At 33.7% G+C, this 17,094-nt stretch overlaps 2 protein-coding genes and 1 long non-coding RNA gene across 3 annotated transcripts; 1 reads left to right on the forward strand and 2 right to left on the reverse strand.

Annotated features, from left to right (window-relative positions):
• Nucleotides 1–1,470: 1,470 nt before the first annotated feature.
• Nucleotides 1,471–2,559, reverse strand: LOC114408457. Its single transcript, XM_028371504.1, has one exon. The coding sequence runs from the start codon at nt 2,470–2,472 to the stop codon at nt 1,582–1,584; it is 891 nt and encodes a 296-aa protein (XP_028227305.1). The 5' UTR covers nt 2,473–2,559; the 3' UTR covers nt 1,471–1,581.
• A 2,941-nt stretch (nt 2,560–5,500) lies between these two features.
• LOC114408458 lies at nt 5,501–6,567 on the reverse strand. The gene is made up of 2 exons (XR_003665897.1): nt 5,686–6,567; nt 5,501–5,536 (listed from the first exon to the last, which is right to left on the reverse strand). It is a non-coding gene; the product is annotated as an uncharacterized LOC114408458 (long non-coding RNA).
• A 3,518-nt stretch (nt 6,568–10,085) lies between these two features.
• LOC114408275 lies at nt 10,086–12,714 on the forward strand. Its single transcript, XM_028371315.1, has 2 exons — nt 10,086–10,642; nt 11,750–12,714. The coding sequence occupies exons 1-2, from the start codon at nt 10,228–10,230 to the stop codon at nt 12,637–12,639; spliced, it is 1,305 nt and encodes a 434-aa protein (XP_028227116.1). The 5' UTR covers nt 10,086–10,227; the 3' UTR covers nt 12,640–12,714.
• Nucleotides 12,715–17,094: the final 4,380 nt, after the last annotated feature.

A 17,094-nucleotide genomic window follows, 5' to 3' on the forward strand; every position in this document is an offset into this window, starting at 1 on the left:
CTTAGCATCAAACTTTAGCTAGCTCACATGGGATCGAGTCATTCCAGTTGATTTGAATCAAATGGTCGACATTATATTTAATTGTTCTCACATTAAAGAGTAATTGGTTCGAATTTTATACGCTGCAAGTGCAGAAAACAACGTGCTTAATGTCTTTCATATTAGAGGACAAGCCAACGCAACATCAGTAATTTTATCCAAAAATGTATCTCATCACGCTACCTTGCAACATTATCAGAAGGCTTTAATCTGACTTCATTTTTATAAACAAATAAAACTAATAAGTATGATAATACGTTCACATGTGCTGCATTATATTTGGAAGGGTGAGCTAAAGAAAAAAATGAGTCTTGAGCTGGAGTGTTCCTGTGTATAAGACATTGTTTTTTTCAGTTGACAGAAGTGGTAGAACAATGAGACACCCCCAATTCTATTGGCCAGGCAGCCAATGGCATGTCGAGGCTGTTAACTGACACCCACTTAGAGGATTACTACACAGGCCTAAACTGTAAGCAATTTTATCCGGTTACAGCTACTCATGGGCGGTAAGGGATCTCATTGAACAGGGTTATCCACCAAGCGAGATTTTAGTGGTGTCAAGAGAGTAGAAACCACATCTATGAGGAGGATGAAAGTTAACTCTAGATCCTTGACCACATTGGGTTATTATATTAACAATTTTGTGATCTGAATCAGAATCGGTTAGTCTTCATTTAGTGTTTGTCATATAAAGGTGAGAATCCTTATGTCTCCGAATTGGCAAATTCCATAATTATCAGTGGATCCCCCGCTGGCTCTTTGCTCCTAAGTGACGAGGTATAATAAACTTTAACTGTTTAGGCGTTAACCAATGACTTACATGTATTTTAACCACTAAAGTGCATTTTCTTTATTTCTCACATTTTCAACCGACTTGGGACTTTCTCATTTTCCAACAGCAGCCCAATGTACTGCATTGGAAAAGATGCACAGTATACTTAGTTATTATAAGAACAAGGAGTGCTAGCACTGAACTCACAGCTGAGGATGAAAAAAACTCGGTATCTAGGAAGAAGATAAAGAAGGCAATGATAAAGGCTTCAGAAAATTTGAAAGGAATGAGAAATGAGTTCATAGTTTCTTCCTCAGAAAGGAAATAATAATGTTCCACATTTAGCATCTTAAAAGAAGCAGAAGCAATCACTCTGAACTTGTTGAATCTTTGTTGTTGTTTATTTGACTCAGGGACAATCAAAGAAGAGCAGATGATCAACAATTTCAAAGCTGATGCATCTTTAAACAGTAGCTTGTGATTCTCAAGAATCACATACAAATAAATTTGAAGGCAATACAATGGAAGTACATGTATACTTGATGAATTTAAAATGTTTTAGAAATTTTATGGTGGATATGTGCTAATTGAATGTTGTCACCATGGAATTTGTCTTCAAGTCAGGAAATAATGAATCTGCTCAAGAGGATATGACAACAATAATTGAGAAAGATTTTTCAATTCATTATTGGTAGACATATACATTTATAATTTGCATGTACAAGTGTATCTATATCGATCTACAAAAATTCAGTCCCAGCTAGGTTCGACTAGTGGTTGAAGACATTAAGAAGGGAAACTCTGATTTTAATCAGACGCCTAAATAGAAACTCAAGTCCTTCTTCAAAGTCTTGAATGCACGACTCCATTTTCTCCAACTGGTTTTGCAGATTGTTTATGTCTTCAAATTTGCAAGTCTTGGTAAATACAAAGGACTGCAATGCTGCATCCACTTGGGCAAATTCACTTTCATCTGCCACTAGCGAGCAACCGACTCTCTTGGGCTGAATTAGCTTGGAAATCGAAAGCCAGCTGTTTGACTTTGATTGTGTTGACCCTGAGATAAATTGCAGCAGTGTCTGAAATGTTGATAGTGTAGCCACTTCCATGTCTTGTAATAAGCTAATCAAAGCCACTGTTCGGTGATCTTTGTTTGTATTAGATGAGATGTTGGAACTCTTTGAAGTGCTGTTCAAATTTGCCAAGGCTTTGGAGATGGCCTTTTTCACTACCTTCCTAGATGTCAAGAATTTCTTGACTTCTGCTGTCAGCTCCACTTCACCACCTTTCTTCCTTCTTATGGTTGATTGAAGTTCACGTGTGCATTCTTTTGTGTGTAGTAAAGCATCTTTGGCTGCAGTACACACGTCTAAGAGCCTTAAGGATCCATCCAAAAGCTCATTTACCCAATTCTCTTGACGCTCGTGGAGAAGGACATCTTGAGTGAGGGGAAGCTGAATCAATTTTCCAACACACTCAATCAGATCTTGCAAGCCTTCTACCTTATGTCTAAGAAGTGTTGAGGAAGAGGAGGTTGCTTTGGAAGCCCTTAAGCTTTCCAAGTGTTCATTGCATTTGAGAATGAGAGGGTGTGGTCTAGAGGGCAAGCTATTTGAGCGACCGTGGGAACTGTATTTTGGGTTCAAAGGAGAGGATGCCATTTTTCCTCAAGAGAACGGAAGAGAAGAGAAGAAGACTTGGTTTTGAATGAAGAATTGAGTCTATGGATCTGCCTTCCAATGGCATCTTGTCAATATATATTATGGCTGTTGGAGACAAAACGAATCTCTTCTTAAAAAAACATCAATTGAAGCTAACTAATCGAGATTTGGATCTAGACATAATTTTAAAAATGTAAGAACAGTGTCTCTCCCAAGGAAACTATCCAACTCGGTATTTTGTCTCAACTTGCTCTCTCACTTGCATGATTATGACATTTTCAATGCAAATGCCTTACCTAAAACGTGTTTTAACCTTAAATTTAACTCAGCTGCACGCGTGGACTGTGGTATTAATGATAAAACAACGATTGCAGTGCCTCCCTTGGAGGAACAAGAATCGCTTCGCATCACTCATTCCCATATAACTTTTACTCATATATATATATATATATATAAAACTGCTGTTGGTTATACCATATATTCATCTTAAATATGCATGTAAGTTAGTAGTGAGGAATTTTGATAGTTTATGAAGTCACAAGTTCATTACTACTGCTGTACCAAAAAAGAAAACCGAAATACATGAGGTGATAGATTCAAACCTCAGCGCGGTCATTATATAAAAAAAAAAAAACAGGAAAAGTTTGAGCTACACAATCTAGCGTAAGAATTTTATTTCTCTTAATTCTGGCTGTTACTAATTTACACGTGAAGTCTTTGAGGTTTATATTTTTAGTCATACATAATGATAGATGGTCATATTTGAATGAAACTTATGCGTTAGCATAATCTCCTTGAAGTGAGAAAAAAATGGGATTATATTAGTTGTAATTGAATTATATAATGTGTTATTTATTTTCACATCTCATCTGTCTTTCACATTGAAGAAAAATTATTAATAAACTGTATGTTAAGATAAGATAGTAATTAGTTTGTCCACATAACAGGAACACAGACATCTTCTTTTTCTTTATCTTTTTTCCCAACACGTGCAGCGCAGGCATTTAAATTTTGATTTAATCATCAACCTAATGACATTCATAAGCTTGACAGCTATGATACGAGTTCAAATTGACTTTGAATCACATGTGGGCTCAATTCTTGATTTGCAGTTTCTTCTCTTTTCTTTAGTAATAATTTTCAGTTTTCTAATCATGAGGAAACTTTACTCCCTGTCATCTTTGACTATTCACTTCATTTTCCTTCTTGTATAGATGAAGAAGGCTGATCAAATGGTTAGTATAGTTTTGAAATGAAAAAATGTTTGTTTAACCTTTTTATTTCCTTTAACTTATTTCAGAGGTGGATATTTGAAAGAATAAAGGGAAACAGAAAGATGAGATTTGGAGTATACTCAAGAATAAGGAAAAAGAGTGAAGATGAAATAACTATAATTGAATCCGTAAGTAATTGTTCTGCAGATAGAACAAAAAATTATTTACATTTATGTACAATTGGGAGACAATACTCATGGGGTCAAAATTGAGTTCACAAAAATCATAGAGGTGTTCTATGATTAGTGGTTGAATATGTTGAGAAGGGAAATTCTGTTCCTAATTAGTTTTCTTGTGAGGTGCTCAACTCCTATTTGTAGATCCTGAATGCACATCTCCAAATTTTCAATATGGCTTAGAAGGTACTCAATAGATGAAAGCTTGTGACTGAGGAAAGAGTGTTAACTTATTGGCAAGCGTACCAAATCGTCACAAGTAGTAAAGTTCTCGGAAGTTCGAGTGTCGAATCCACAGGGACTTTGTTTGTACTTATATTAATGCAAACCCAATTTAAAAGCAAGAGATAAGAATTTAAAATAAAAGATAAAGAAAGGTAGAAGATAAAGTAAAGAAAAGATAAGATATTTAAAGATAAAATTAGAAGATAAAAGAAAAGATAAAAGATTGAAAGATCAAGATAGAAGATAAAATATTTAAATTGCAATATGATAAAGATAACTACTTCTACGAAATTCAAATAAAGGAAAAATAAAATCTATATAATAAAATTGCTAAAACCTAACAAGTCTAATCAACCTAGATATATGGATTCAGGATTTGTCTGTTATCAATACCAGTGAACTAATTCTGCCCCACATCTATCTATCTACTTGCCCCTGATGCCTCAGGATGACAAGCCTACCTTAATTACCTATCTTCCAAATGCCCTTTGCGAAGACTCAATAACTAAGATGCATTAGGATTACATTCTAGATGTTTGCTAAAGCATGTGCATTGGGGCATTAAGTCATGCTAACCCAATAATTTCTTTCTTTTATTGTTCTATTAAGCGTTACCCTCTCCCGAGTGGCCTAACCCTTAAAACCGATTCACGCATTCCTTCCTTATCCCTAATTAGGCTTTACCCTCTCCTGAGTGGCCTAAAGACTAACAGAAAACAAAGTCCGAGATGCAGAATAAGCAAGAAAGAAAAGCAGATAAAAGAAACTGGAAGGAAAAACCCTCTAAAAGATAACCCGATAATTTCCTCCTTTTAGTGTTCTCTTAAGCGTTACCCTCTCCCGAGTGGCCTAACCCTTAAAACAGATTCAAGTATTCATTCCTTACCCCTAATTAGGCTTTACCCTCTCCCGAGTGGACTAAACCCTAACAGAAAGTAAGTTCAGAGATACAAGATGTAAAAAGAAAGAACGGTAAATAAAGAATCTGGAGGAAATTTTTCTTTTTATTAATAACTCTTGAAATGCTCCATACATCATTGGCTTTTTAGGCATGCCAGGCCCTAGCTAGGGGATTAGCCACTCATGGTCATGAGGGCTTTACAATGAGAGGAGGGGTGAAAGAAAGGGAGTAAATGAAACCCCTAGGAGAGGGGGTTCTGTTGTGGTTTCTGTCCCTTGGACTGACTCTCTATTTATAGCTGCTGAAGTGGGTTTTGGGCCTTCGTAGGCGCGCTTAGCGCGACACCCTGCGCTTAGCGCGTGTACTTCCTGGCCCGCTTAGCCCGTAACGCGCGCTGAGCGCGCGTATTGGGTTGAGCCTTCTTCAAATTTTATTCTTTTCTTCAATTTTTCTGCCCTTTTTGCTTGTTACACCTCCAATTTTTATATCTGCACCCAAAAATTCAATTTAATTAATTTTCTAACTTTTAATCACAAATAACTGCTAAATAATTAATTTCAGGCCAATATTTGACTAATTTTCTACTATCAAAATACAATTATTTAGCAGTTATCAAAGAGTACAAAGCTGCATCCACCTTGTCAAATTCATTTGTGCGTGATTCTTGAGAGTCATAAACCATACTTTTAGGATGCATCAGCTTTGAGATTGCTGACCATCTGCTCTGCTTTGGTTGTCCCTTGGGGTCACAGATAAACAACAACAAAGATTCTAATGACCTCAATGTGACCTCTTCTGCTTCTGTTAAGATGCTAAGCATGGAAAAATTGTGAAACTCACTTTTCATGGCTTTCAAATTTCTCAAGGCCTTTCTAATTTTCTTCTTCAACTTGTTCCTTGAAGCCAAGTATTTTCCACCCTCAATTGTGAAAATAGATAGTTTTATCACCTTTCCTTTTTCGGATGACAGAGTGAAGTTCGTGTATGCTTTCCTTTAATATCAATAGACACTCTTTAGCTGTACTGCAAATATCTAAGAGCCTCAAAGACCCCTCTAGAATGTCATCAACGCATTTGTGACTGCATTCTCGTGCCAAGGCTTGTTGTTTCATTGGCACTTGAAGCAACTTATAAGTGCAGTCATGCAAATCCAACAATTCGTCAAGTTTGAGGCTTAGTGAAATGATATTGAAGAAATGGCTTCAGAGTCCTGCAATCTTTGCAGATGCTCCTCACATTGTGATATGAGAGGGTTAGGTGCGGAGGGCAAGCTGTTGCATCGATTGTGCTGAGAGCTCTTTGTGCTTGTTTCAGCAACTGCCATATTCTCTTTTCAGAAAAATAAAGGATAGGATAGGAGGGTGTTAACACTCAAATTTTGTGTTGTGTATTCTGAACTCTCGAGTTTTGAGTTTTTGGGGTTGGCATCTACACAATATATAGCAAACAAATTATGGGAGACAAGAAGTTTTTTTTTAATCTTTTCCTTTTATGAGTATGCAATATATTCTATCCTATTTATTTCGATGTAAGCTTCCTCTTCATAGTGAGCATGCTATTATTATATCACAAGGGAGACAAGAAGAATATCGTTCCACAGATGTTCTGGCAATGCTTCCAATTGCACCACTTTTCATAACTTATTTCTCTCTAATACAGGATAGAGCATAATACATGCATTTACTTACTCAAACATAAAATAATTACTTGATATGACCTGGGAACATTGCGTTATTGCGTACACATCGCCATCAAGATATGAATAATCTTTGATGTCTAAAGATGAAGGTATACCCTCACCCGCTTCCCAATTCTCAAGCCATATACAATTAAAAATGTTCTGTTTAATGGAATTTATAAATAGAGCTGCTTTTCCACCTGTAGACACAAGATCCACTTTCAACGTTCAATCCAATCAATCACCTGCCCTCTTGGAGTTCACAATTTGAGATTTCATTTATTGTACCTGAAAAGATGGAGGAGACATAGCGAAGGCATCCCCATCTTTGGCAGATCTCATTCATGTGATTCCCAAGTTAAAAATTGATAAATGAGTTGGGAAGCTTGGTTAGTGGAAAGCACTGATTAAACAATGCTGTGGCAGCACTAGGATGGTAAGACCAGAATTAAGATAATGTAGTTGCATTCCAACTTGGTGACATTTGAAAACAAAAATATTCTTCTTGTCTCCTCTATTCATTTGCTATATATTGAGCCGTTATCAACTACTAAAACCTGGTGTTCAGAACAAATTGTGTTTTCATTTCTAGCCACCTTTATTTCTGAGAAGAGAAAATGGCACTTGTAGAAACAAACATGAAAAGCTCTCTGCACAATCGCAGTAACAGCATGCCCACTGCACCACGCCCCACTGTATCACAAGTTGAGGAGCATTTGCACAGGTTGAAGGATACTGAAGCCACCACTTCTTCGTTGTCATCTTCAATAAGTCACAGACTCAATGACTTGCAGGATTTGCAAGAAAGCACTGATGAGTTGCTTCAATTGAGAATCTCCCAACAAGCATTGGCACAAGAATGCAGCAGCAAACAGATTGATGAACTATTAGATGGGTCTGTGAGGCTTGGATATTTGTAGCACAGTTAAAGATTGTCTGCTGCAATCAAAGGATAGCATGCACGAACTTGTGCCAGTTATTCGCAGGAAGAGAGATGCTGAAATGGGATCCACAATTGAGGGTGGAAAATACCTGGCATGTAGGAAGAAGATGAAAAGGGAAATTGCTAAGGCCTTGAGAGACTTGAAAGCAATAAAAAATGAGTTCACAGTTCAAAAGTAGCAGAAGCAGAAGTGGTCACTAGGAGATCATTAGAATCTGTGTTGTGTTTCATTACTGGCCCCAAAAGTCACTTAAAGCAGAGCAGGTGGTCGGTAATCTCCAAGCTGGTGCAGCCAAAGAGAATATCTTGTGATTCTTAAGTGTCCGACACTAATGAATTCGAAATGCTTGACAAAGTGTTGAAGCTTCTCATCAGTTCAAAGCCTTCATCTACTGAGAATTTTCAAAGGCATGTGATAAATTTAGAGTTGTGAATTGAAGATATTGAAGTTGGAGTTTAACGCCTATCAAGACAACTAATTAGATCCAGAGTTACCTTACTCAACATTTTAAGCCACTAGTCAACCAAAATATGTGATTAAAGAATCTCATACTTGTACATCAATGTGATTAAAGAAAAGTGTATATACTTTTATTATCGTATGCCATATTTCTAACCCTTCACATTCTCACTTCTCCATTTTTTCTTTTTTATTCTTTTCTACATTTTTTCTTTTTTATTCTTTTCTAAAGAAAAATAGTTATATAAATATGAAAAAAAATATATTCGGGACTCTTGCCCCTAATGAAAAAGAAACAAAAAAACAATGGCAGAATAACTTTTAATCTCATCATTAATTCTTTTTTTGACACATGCATGAGAGAGAGAGAGAGGGTAAAACGGAAGGAATATAGTGAAGGAGGGGCTGGAGAATGACAATTATTGGACATTAAACTTTTAGCTCACATGGGATTCAATCATTCCAATCAATATGAATGAAATCGTGGACATCATTTAATTGTTCTCACATTAAGGAGTTATCGATTCAAATTTTATATGCTACAATGCAGAAAACAACGTGTTTAATGCCCTCCATATTAGAGGACAAGCCAACGGATCATGATTAATTTTATCCAAATACATATGCCTTCACCCTACCTTCCAAAAATTATGTGAAGGCTTTAATCGGACTTCTCTTGTTATAATCAAATGAAAGTATTGATTATGATTATTTGTCCACACGTGCTGCACTTATAATTGATGTTGAAGTAGTGTGAGGTGAAGTCTCACATCGAATAGAAATGAAAAAGTTAAACATTATATAAGTGAGGATAAACTTAAATTTTAAGGTTTTAAGTTAAAATGTAGTATTTATGTGATTGTGCATGGCTAAGATATGATATTATTTTATTATTATTAACATTTTTTATATCTGAATTAAAATCAGTTGGTCTTCAATTGGGTGAGTCAGATAAGGTGAGTTTCTTATGTTTCCAAATTCCATAATTACATGCGGATTAGGCTCCTCTAAAGTCAGGTACATCAAACGATAAAAATAATATTATTTATAATTTCAGCAGTTGATTTTTTATTTTATCCAAATTATAAATAGATTTTAACCTCTAAAATGTTATTTTCTTTCTGGTGATCCTGGTGCGTAGGAAGTATTGAGGAAACAATGGCATGGTAGATATGAGATCCAAATCAAGATGCTTACTTGCATTTAGGAGTGTTCCTCTGTAAGAAACATCCCGTTAACATTACTGAGCTTTTGTGTATATATATCTAGTCAGTTACATTTCCCATATGGATGTCTTTTATAATAGTATTTGATTTGATTTCTTGTCTCCCTAACCCACAATATACATAGAACTAACCTCAATAGAAGGAAGGTACCAAATGCTAAAGTGTACTTAATCACCCTGTAATGATAGTGTTGCATACTACCCGCAAAACAAAAACAAGTTTGCCAGCGTCTTGCTGCTGTACCGCATTGCTTGATGTATCACCCTCACACCCTCCATGTTCCCTAACCAATTTGGTTAAAGTAATCTCATGTAACAATGACTCAGTTACTACAACAAAATGCAAAATAGTACCACAAGTTGATACATTAAAAAATGTCGAATCAATATATTGATATCAGAAAATAAAGATTCTCTCTTTTCTGTTATATTCTGTTCTGGGCAGACAAGTTCATAAACTGAATTCTATTTATGAATTGAAACAGCTCCTCACCTCCTCCTCCAGACAAAAGCTTCTGTTATGATGAATGCTTCATAGAGTTGGATATTTTATTGTAGCAGCTTGCAAAGATGCCTATAACCTATGTGGTTGGGATAATTAAAAATTGGGGGATGAGAAGGCTAGGCCAAGACACCTGAGGAAAGATATTCTTCTTGTCTCCCTTGTGATATAATAATAGCATGCTTACCATGAAGAGGAAGCTTATATCCAAATAAATATGATATAATATATTGGACGCAACGTGACACATTGGGAAAAGATTAAAAAAGAAATTCTTGTCTTCCATAATTCATTCGCTATATATATAGTAGATGCCAACCCCTAAAACACAATATATCCCCTACCAGCCTTCTGTTTTCTGAAAAGAGAAAATGGCAGTCACTGAAGCAAACACAAAAAGCTCTCTTCATACTCGTTCGAACAGCTTGCCCTCCGCACCTCACCCACTCATATCACAACATGAGGAGCATCTGCAAAAATTGAGGGACTCTGAAGCCACTTCTTCAATATCATCATCTTCGCTAAGCCACAAACTTAATGGTTTGCTGGATTTGCAGGACTGCACTGATAAGTTGCTTCAATTGCCTATGAAACAACAAGCTGTGGCACAAAAGTTCAGTGACAAATGTGTTGATGACATTCTAGAAGGGTCTTTGAGGCTCTTGGATATCTGCAGTACAGCCAAAGAATGCCTACAGATATCAAAGGAAACTCTGTCATCAGAAGGAAAAGTAATGAAATTGTATTTACAACTGAGGGTGGAAAATACTTGGCTTCAAGGAACAAGTTGAAGAAGGCAATCAGAAAGGCCTTGAGAAATTTGAAAGCCATAAAAAGTGAGGCTGCAGTTTTCCCCTCAAACAAAGATGTTGACACTTTGTGCATGCTTAGTATCTTAACTGGAATTCCTACGGGGGATTTGAGGACAAGGGTCACTCTTACAAAATTGCTGAAACATTGCCTACAATAGCGGGCATATGTGGATGTTTTAGCTAATTTTTAAAATTTTAAAATTATTTGTTGCTTAGGATATATTCTTTAGGAGTTATGATTCTGTTTTTATCATATTAGAAACTGTTTTAGTCATATTTAAAAATAAAGAATTTTTTGTTTTGTATATTTGACTTTATTTCTATTTAAAGAGCAAATGAACTTCAAAAATATATATATTCTTCTCTATCTTTTTATCTAGTCTTCAACCAAAATTGTAAAATAAACATAAACATAATTTCTTATTTCTGACTAGGGTCATCAAATGTAGTCTTTTAAATAGAGAGGAGGCCTTTTTGAGTTGCGCTTGGGCCTATCTGCCTGTTCTGGTGGTCCATTTTGTTTGACTGGACTGTTTTGCTCTGTATCAGTCATTCGCCATTAACTTAATCCTGGTGAGTTGTGACTTTTTATACTCTACTTTATCTATAGTAAACAATTTTGGACATGCTCCTTTACGATTTTTTTTTCTTTTTTGGGTGATTATATGGTATAACCAACAGAAACACAACAACATCCATGATACGATGAGATTCTTGTTCCTCCAAGAGAGGCGCTGCAAACGTGGTTTTGACATTAATACAGCAGTCCACACGTGCAGCTGAGTTATATTTTTAGGTTAAAGCACGTTTTAGGTGACGCATTTGCATTGAAAATGTCACAATCGTGCAAGTTGAGACAAAATGAGAGTTGGATGGCTTCCTTGGAGGAAACACTGATCTAACATTTATGTAATTATGCCTAGATCCAAATCTTGATTAGTTAGCCTCATTGATATTGTTAGTTTAAGAAGAGATTCGTTTTTGTCTCCAACAGCCATAATATATATTGACAAGATGCCATTGGAAGGCAGATTCGTAGACTCAATTCTTCATTCAAAACCAAGTCTTCTCTTCTCTTGAGGAAAAATGGCATCCTCTCCTTTGAACCCAAAATCTGGTTCCCACGGTCGCTCAAATAGCTTGCCCTCTAGACCACACCCTCTCATTCTCAAATGCAATGAACACTTGGAAAGCTTAAGGGCTTCCAAAGAAACCTCCTCTTCCTCAACACTTCTTAGACATAAGGTAGAAGGCTTGCAAGATCTGATTGAGTGTGTTGAAAAATTGACTCAGCTTCCCCCTTACTCAAGATGTCCTTCTCCACGAGTGTCAAGAGAATTGGGTAAAAGACATGGATCCTTAAGGCTCTTAGACGTGTGTACTGCGGCCAAAGATGCTTTACTACGCACAAAAGAATGCACACGTGAACTTCAATCAACCATAAGAAGGAAGAGAGGTGGTGAAGTGGAGCTGACAGCAGAAGTCAAGAAATTCTTGACATCTAGGAAGGTAGTGAAAAAGGCCATCTCCAAAGCCTTGGCAAATTTGAACAGCACTTCAAAGAGTTCCAACATCTCATCTAATACAAACAAAGATCACCGAACAGTGGCTTTGATTAGCTTATTACAAGACATGGAAGTGGCTACACTATCAACATTTCAGACACTGCTGCAATTTATCTCAGGGTCAACACAATCAAAGTCAAACAGCTGGCTTTCGATTTCCAAGCTAATTCAGCCCAAGAGAGTCGGTTGCTCGCTAGTGGCAGATGAAAGTGAATTTGCCCAAGTGGATGCAGCATTGCAGTCCTTTGTATTTACCAAGACTTGCAAATTTGAAGACATAAACAATCTGCAAAACCAGTTGGAGAAAATGGAGTCGTGCATTAAAGACTTTGAAGAAGGACTTGAGTTTCTATTTAGGTGTCTGATTAAAATCAGGGTTTCCCTTCTTGATATCCTTAACCACTAGTCCAACACAGCTGGGGTTGAATTTTTGTAGTGAAAGACAGAGATGCGCTTGTACATGGAAATCATAAATGTATATGTCTAGCGATAATGAACTTAAAATCTTTCTAAATTTTCTTAGTCATGTCTTCTTGACTCTTGAGTGGATTCATCATCTCCTGACTTGAACATCAATTCCATCGTGACAACATTTTTAATTAGCACATATCCACCATAAAACTGCTAAAATAATCTGAATTCAGCAAGTAATATGCATATTGTTTCTGATCTCGATTATAAGTATATATATATATATATATATATATATATATATATATATATATATATTTATCAAAAAAAATAGTTAATTTCATTAAATTGTGAATTTGATATCAACTATAAACAAAATTTTTGACCTGAAGAGTATTTTTGAGATAATGTGATTGAGAATTGCTTACACAAAAATAATAAAACACTTTTGTTACTTGAAATGGGATGGAGTACCTTTTTAGATTACTCATGTTGCATTAGATTCCTTTCTCTCGTATTGTTGAGTGTTTTTCTGTTAAGTGATACAAGTTAACTCCAGTTGTTGTAGAAAATGAGATTGAAGCTCAAAGTTTTCATGTCATTTAATTAATTACTCTTGTGTATTATAGACGTGGATACTTATGATCACACTGTCAATGAGTCTAATGTTGTTGGCAATGAATGACTAAAAGTAACAATTTCATGAAATTTGAAGGCTAAAATAAACAATTTTCAATTTAAATGAAAAAAAAATCTCAAATTTAAAGGAAAAAACATATTTAAGCTCTAATTGACATATCAACTATAAATTACTCATTATGTTTTGGGATATTTAAGCTTTGGATGAAAGTACTGTATGTTTTGGCACATCAATATTTCTTTTATTTATATAAATTTCTTTTATTCATAGAAATCAAAGATAATATAAAAAAATTTCCAATCAGTGATGGACCTAAACTATATCCAAGGTTGCATTTACACCCCTTATTTTTTTTTTTAAATTCAAAGTAATTTTAAAAAATATATAAATAAAATAAAATATATTATTGTTTTTTATAATATTTACACATTATGTTCAATTAATTACTAATTGAATTACCTCCTTTGATAATGAGTGTTAGGAACTCATTCTAAAACAATATATATAAAAGATATAAAATAATAACTATATGTACTATCATATACAATATAATTATTTAATATTTAAATAGTATTGAAAAGAAAAACTTCTCAGCCCCTTACTTTTAATTATGAAGTAAAAAGCAATTCCCGTGGAACGTCATTTTCATCACCCAAAACATAATGAAATTGTCAACCACAACCCGCAATAAAAAAAATTTAGAAGGATGAAATGATCTTCTTTTTCCCAGTGAATTATAGAAAGAAAGAAAAAAAGGCATAAATACCTCTAGGGAGGGAAACTTGAGCTCTAATAGAAGACAGTCAGAAATAAAATTAGAAACTTGATATGGGGTCTGAACCTCCAATATATACTTCACCAATTCATATGTCGGTTGATTTGTCTCCCTAAAGACATAATTCCCTGAATAGAATCAGAATGAAATGATCTTCTAGTCCATAGTAGAAAAAATCTCTAGAGTTAAATAGTACTTACATAGAAATTTACATGTACTTTACCCTAAAATAATGGGTGAGGGTTTAAATATGCTGCATGTCATATTTGAGACTTATTTTTCAGGGACAGAAGTATGTATAGGCTTGGGGCTTGGTCTCTCCTAACTTTTAGTCTTATTTTTTTAATATACATAATATTTTAAATCTAGATAAATATGTTTTTAAGTTTAATTATAAAAAATGATATTTAAATGTTATATTTTTATTTTTGTAAATAATTAATTATTTTTTAATTTTATTGTAAAGATAATGATATTGTTTCTTAAATATTATAAAAAAAATCCATTATTTTTAAAAACCTTAATCTCATACAATATAAAATCTATCAAAATTTAAACTTTTGCATCTTTGAAATCATTTAGATGTCACTCATCTTAAACCTATAAGTAAAAGTTAAGGATTTTAGAGTTTTATATAAATAAAATGTAATATCAAAGCTTACAAGAGTTAAAAAAAATTAAATTAATTTTAGAGCAAATTATAACAACATCTCCTAAAGTTTTGTATAATTATATAAATACCTTCTCATTTTTAACCATTACATTCACTGTATTAGTGTAAGATTTGAGAGGATGACAGTACAATATTTTTAAACATACAAGAGGATATTCCTATAATATTTTTGAACTTAAAGGAAAATTAGTGCAGATATTTTTTTTAAAAAAAAAAAGAAGTTACGTGTAATTCGATAAAAGCTAAGGGGGCGTTGTTGTAATTCATTTCTAATTTTAAATAAAAATGATTTTGAAAATGAAATCACACAAATTATAATAAAGAAATAAAAATAACAATTAAACCAAAATAAGAATAAAAAAAAACCCATCCGAGTGATCTCAATCAGTGTATTTGTATTTGTGTTAATCAATTGCTAGGGCAGAGCATACCACATGAATTTTGTCACTTTGCAAGTTGTTTTGCTCTTGCACGGACAATCAGAGGGTTCGATATCAGATTTTTGGTTTTATTCATTTCCATCACTTTAATTATTAAAAAAAAGATTGAATTTAATTAAAAACAACACTAATAAGGACCAAGGAGCATGTAAAACACTAATTATATTCATAAAATGTAGTGTATTTAAATTTCATCCTAAAAATAATTACTAATATTCTGTTTTAAAATAAGTCAAAATTATAAATATGTATATATTAATAAATTTTGTGTTATTAAATTATAGAGAAATCATTCTCACCCTCATTTTTTTATTTTAAGGATTAATTTGATATTATTTTAAAATTTCATAATAAAATGCAACGTTTAAAACGATTGTCATGACACCTATATTTTTAGCTTAGCTTAAATATATTTTATGTGCTTAATAAATTAAAAAATTTTGTTTTTTTCTTTAATATTTTTTTTTTCATTTAGGCTTTAATATTTTTTTATTTTTATCTCTTTTATTTTATTTTAGTCCTTTTAATATATTTTATTTTTCATTTTAATCCTTATAATATTTTGTTAATTTTGTGTCAATCTCTTTAAAAAATATTTAATAGGTACTAACAAAAAACGACCAACATATTTTAGGATAAAAATGAAAAAAAAATATTAAAAAGACTAAAAATATTTTTTTTGTTTTTATTAAAGACTCAACATAACATTTTCTTATTAAAAATCTAAAATAAAATTTGTTAACTCCGTAAGATCCAAAACATATTTAACTCTATATTTTTTGAGAACTAAAATACGCATTTAGAAGTTTGAATAAGATTAATGTTAGAGAAGTAATTACCATTTTTTTTAAATAAAAATATTTATTTTAGATAAAATAATTGGAATACGACTAAAGGGTTGAGAGCTGTTGTCATGTCTGATGATACTCCAGTGGTGGTGGTGGAGCTGATAAGGTTGATACTTTTGAATTGTGTCCGCAGACACTCAACCACACCACTTTAACGGTGGAGATGAAGCGAACTGATCACATATGATATCATTTGAAATCAAACAAAACAATCAAGTGCAAACAGACAAGTGAACGCTGGAGGCAAATGGAGGACATGCATCATACACACTAAGACTCAAATAATTAGTATATTCCTAGCATCATGCCCTCTCACATGTATTGTTCTCCTAATCATTCACTGTGGGCCTCCAACTTCTGATCAACGGCCCTCATTTACATAATCATTCATGAAGATGAGAAACTTATATTGACCTCATTTTAAAAGAAATAAATAGAGACTGGAACTTGTAATTTGTTAAATATAAGACTCTATCTTACTCCACTCAACCAACATCTTAGAGTTATTTGTTATCTTTATTGATCGGAAACTTATAAAAGCAGTCGTATGAATTAATAAACTTATGATATGATATTATTTGAATAGTTTATATGCATATTTTGAACATCTTTTTCACATTTAAATGAATGTAGTGATTTTTTTAGTGTTGGTCCATGATATAATAAAGTACTTGATTGACTGACACATGAGCAACGCGTGTAATGGGAAAGGTATGGGTGGACTGCAAGAGATGAGGAGCCACAAATAGAGATAGTTGTGGTGGGCCCAGTCACATATACAATGGTGTATGTGAGCCGTCCATGCATGCGGCCAGTATTTTGGACGAGCCTCTTCCTAATCCAGCCGATCCGTTAGTTACATTCAAAAATGGAATTAGAAAATTGAAAAAAAAAAAAAAAACTTGTACATGTTCTCCTCCATCTCATGTTAATGATGTTATTGAACAGGGACTTTTATAAAAAAGGTGTAATTTTTTTTTCAATTTTTCTATTTTAGGGTCAATTTTTCTCATGTTAATGATTCTTTTTTTACTTTTTTAATTGAAATTGTAAAAATTTTATGACTTCAAAGTG

This window comes from Glycine soja, chromosome 4 (genome assembly GCF_004193775.1).
Source record: "Glycine soja cultivar W05 chromosome 4, ASM419377v2, whole genome shotgun sequence".
In the NCBI taxonomy this organism is placed as follows: Eukaryota; Viridiplantae; Streptophyta; class Magnoliopsida; order Fabales; family Fabaceae; genus Glycine; species Glycine soja.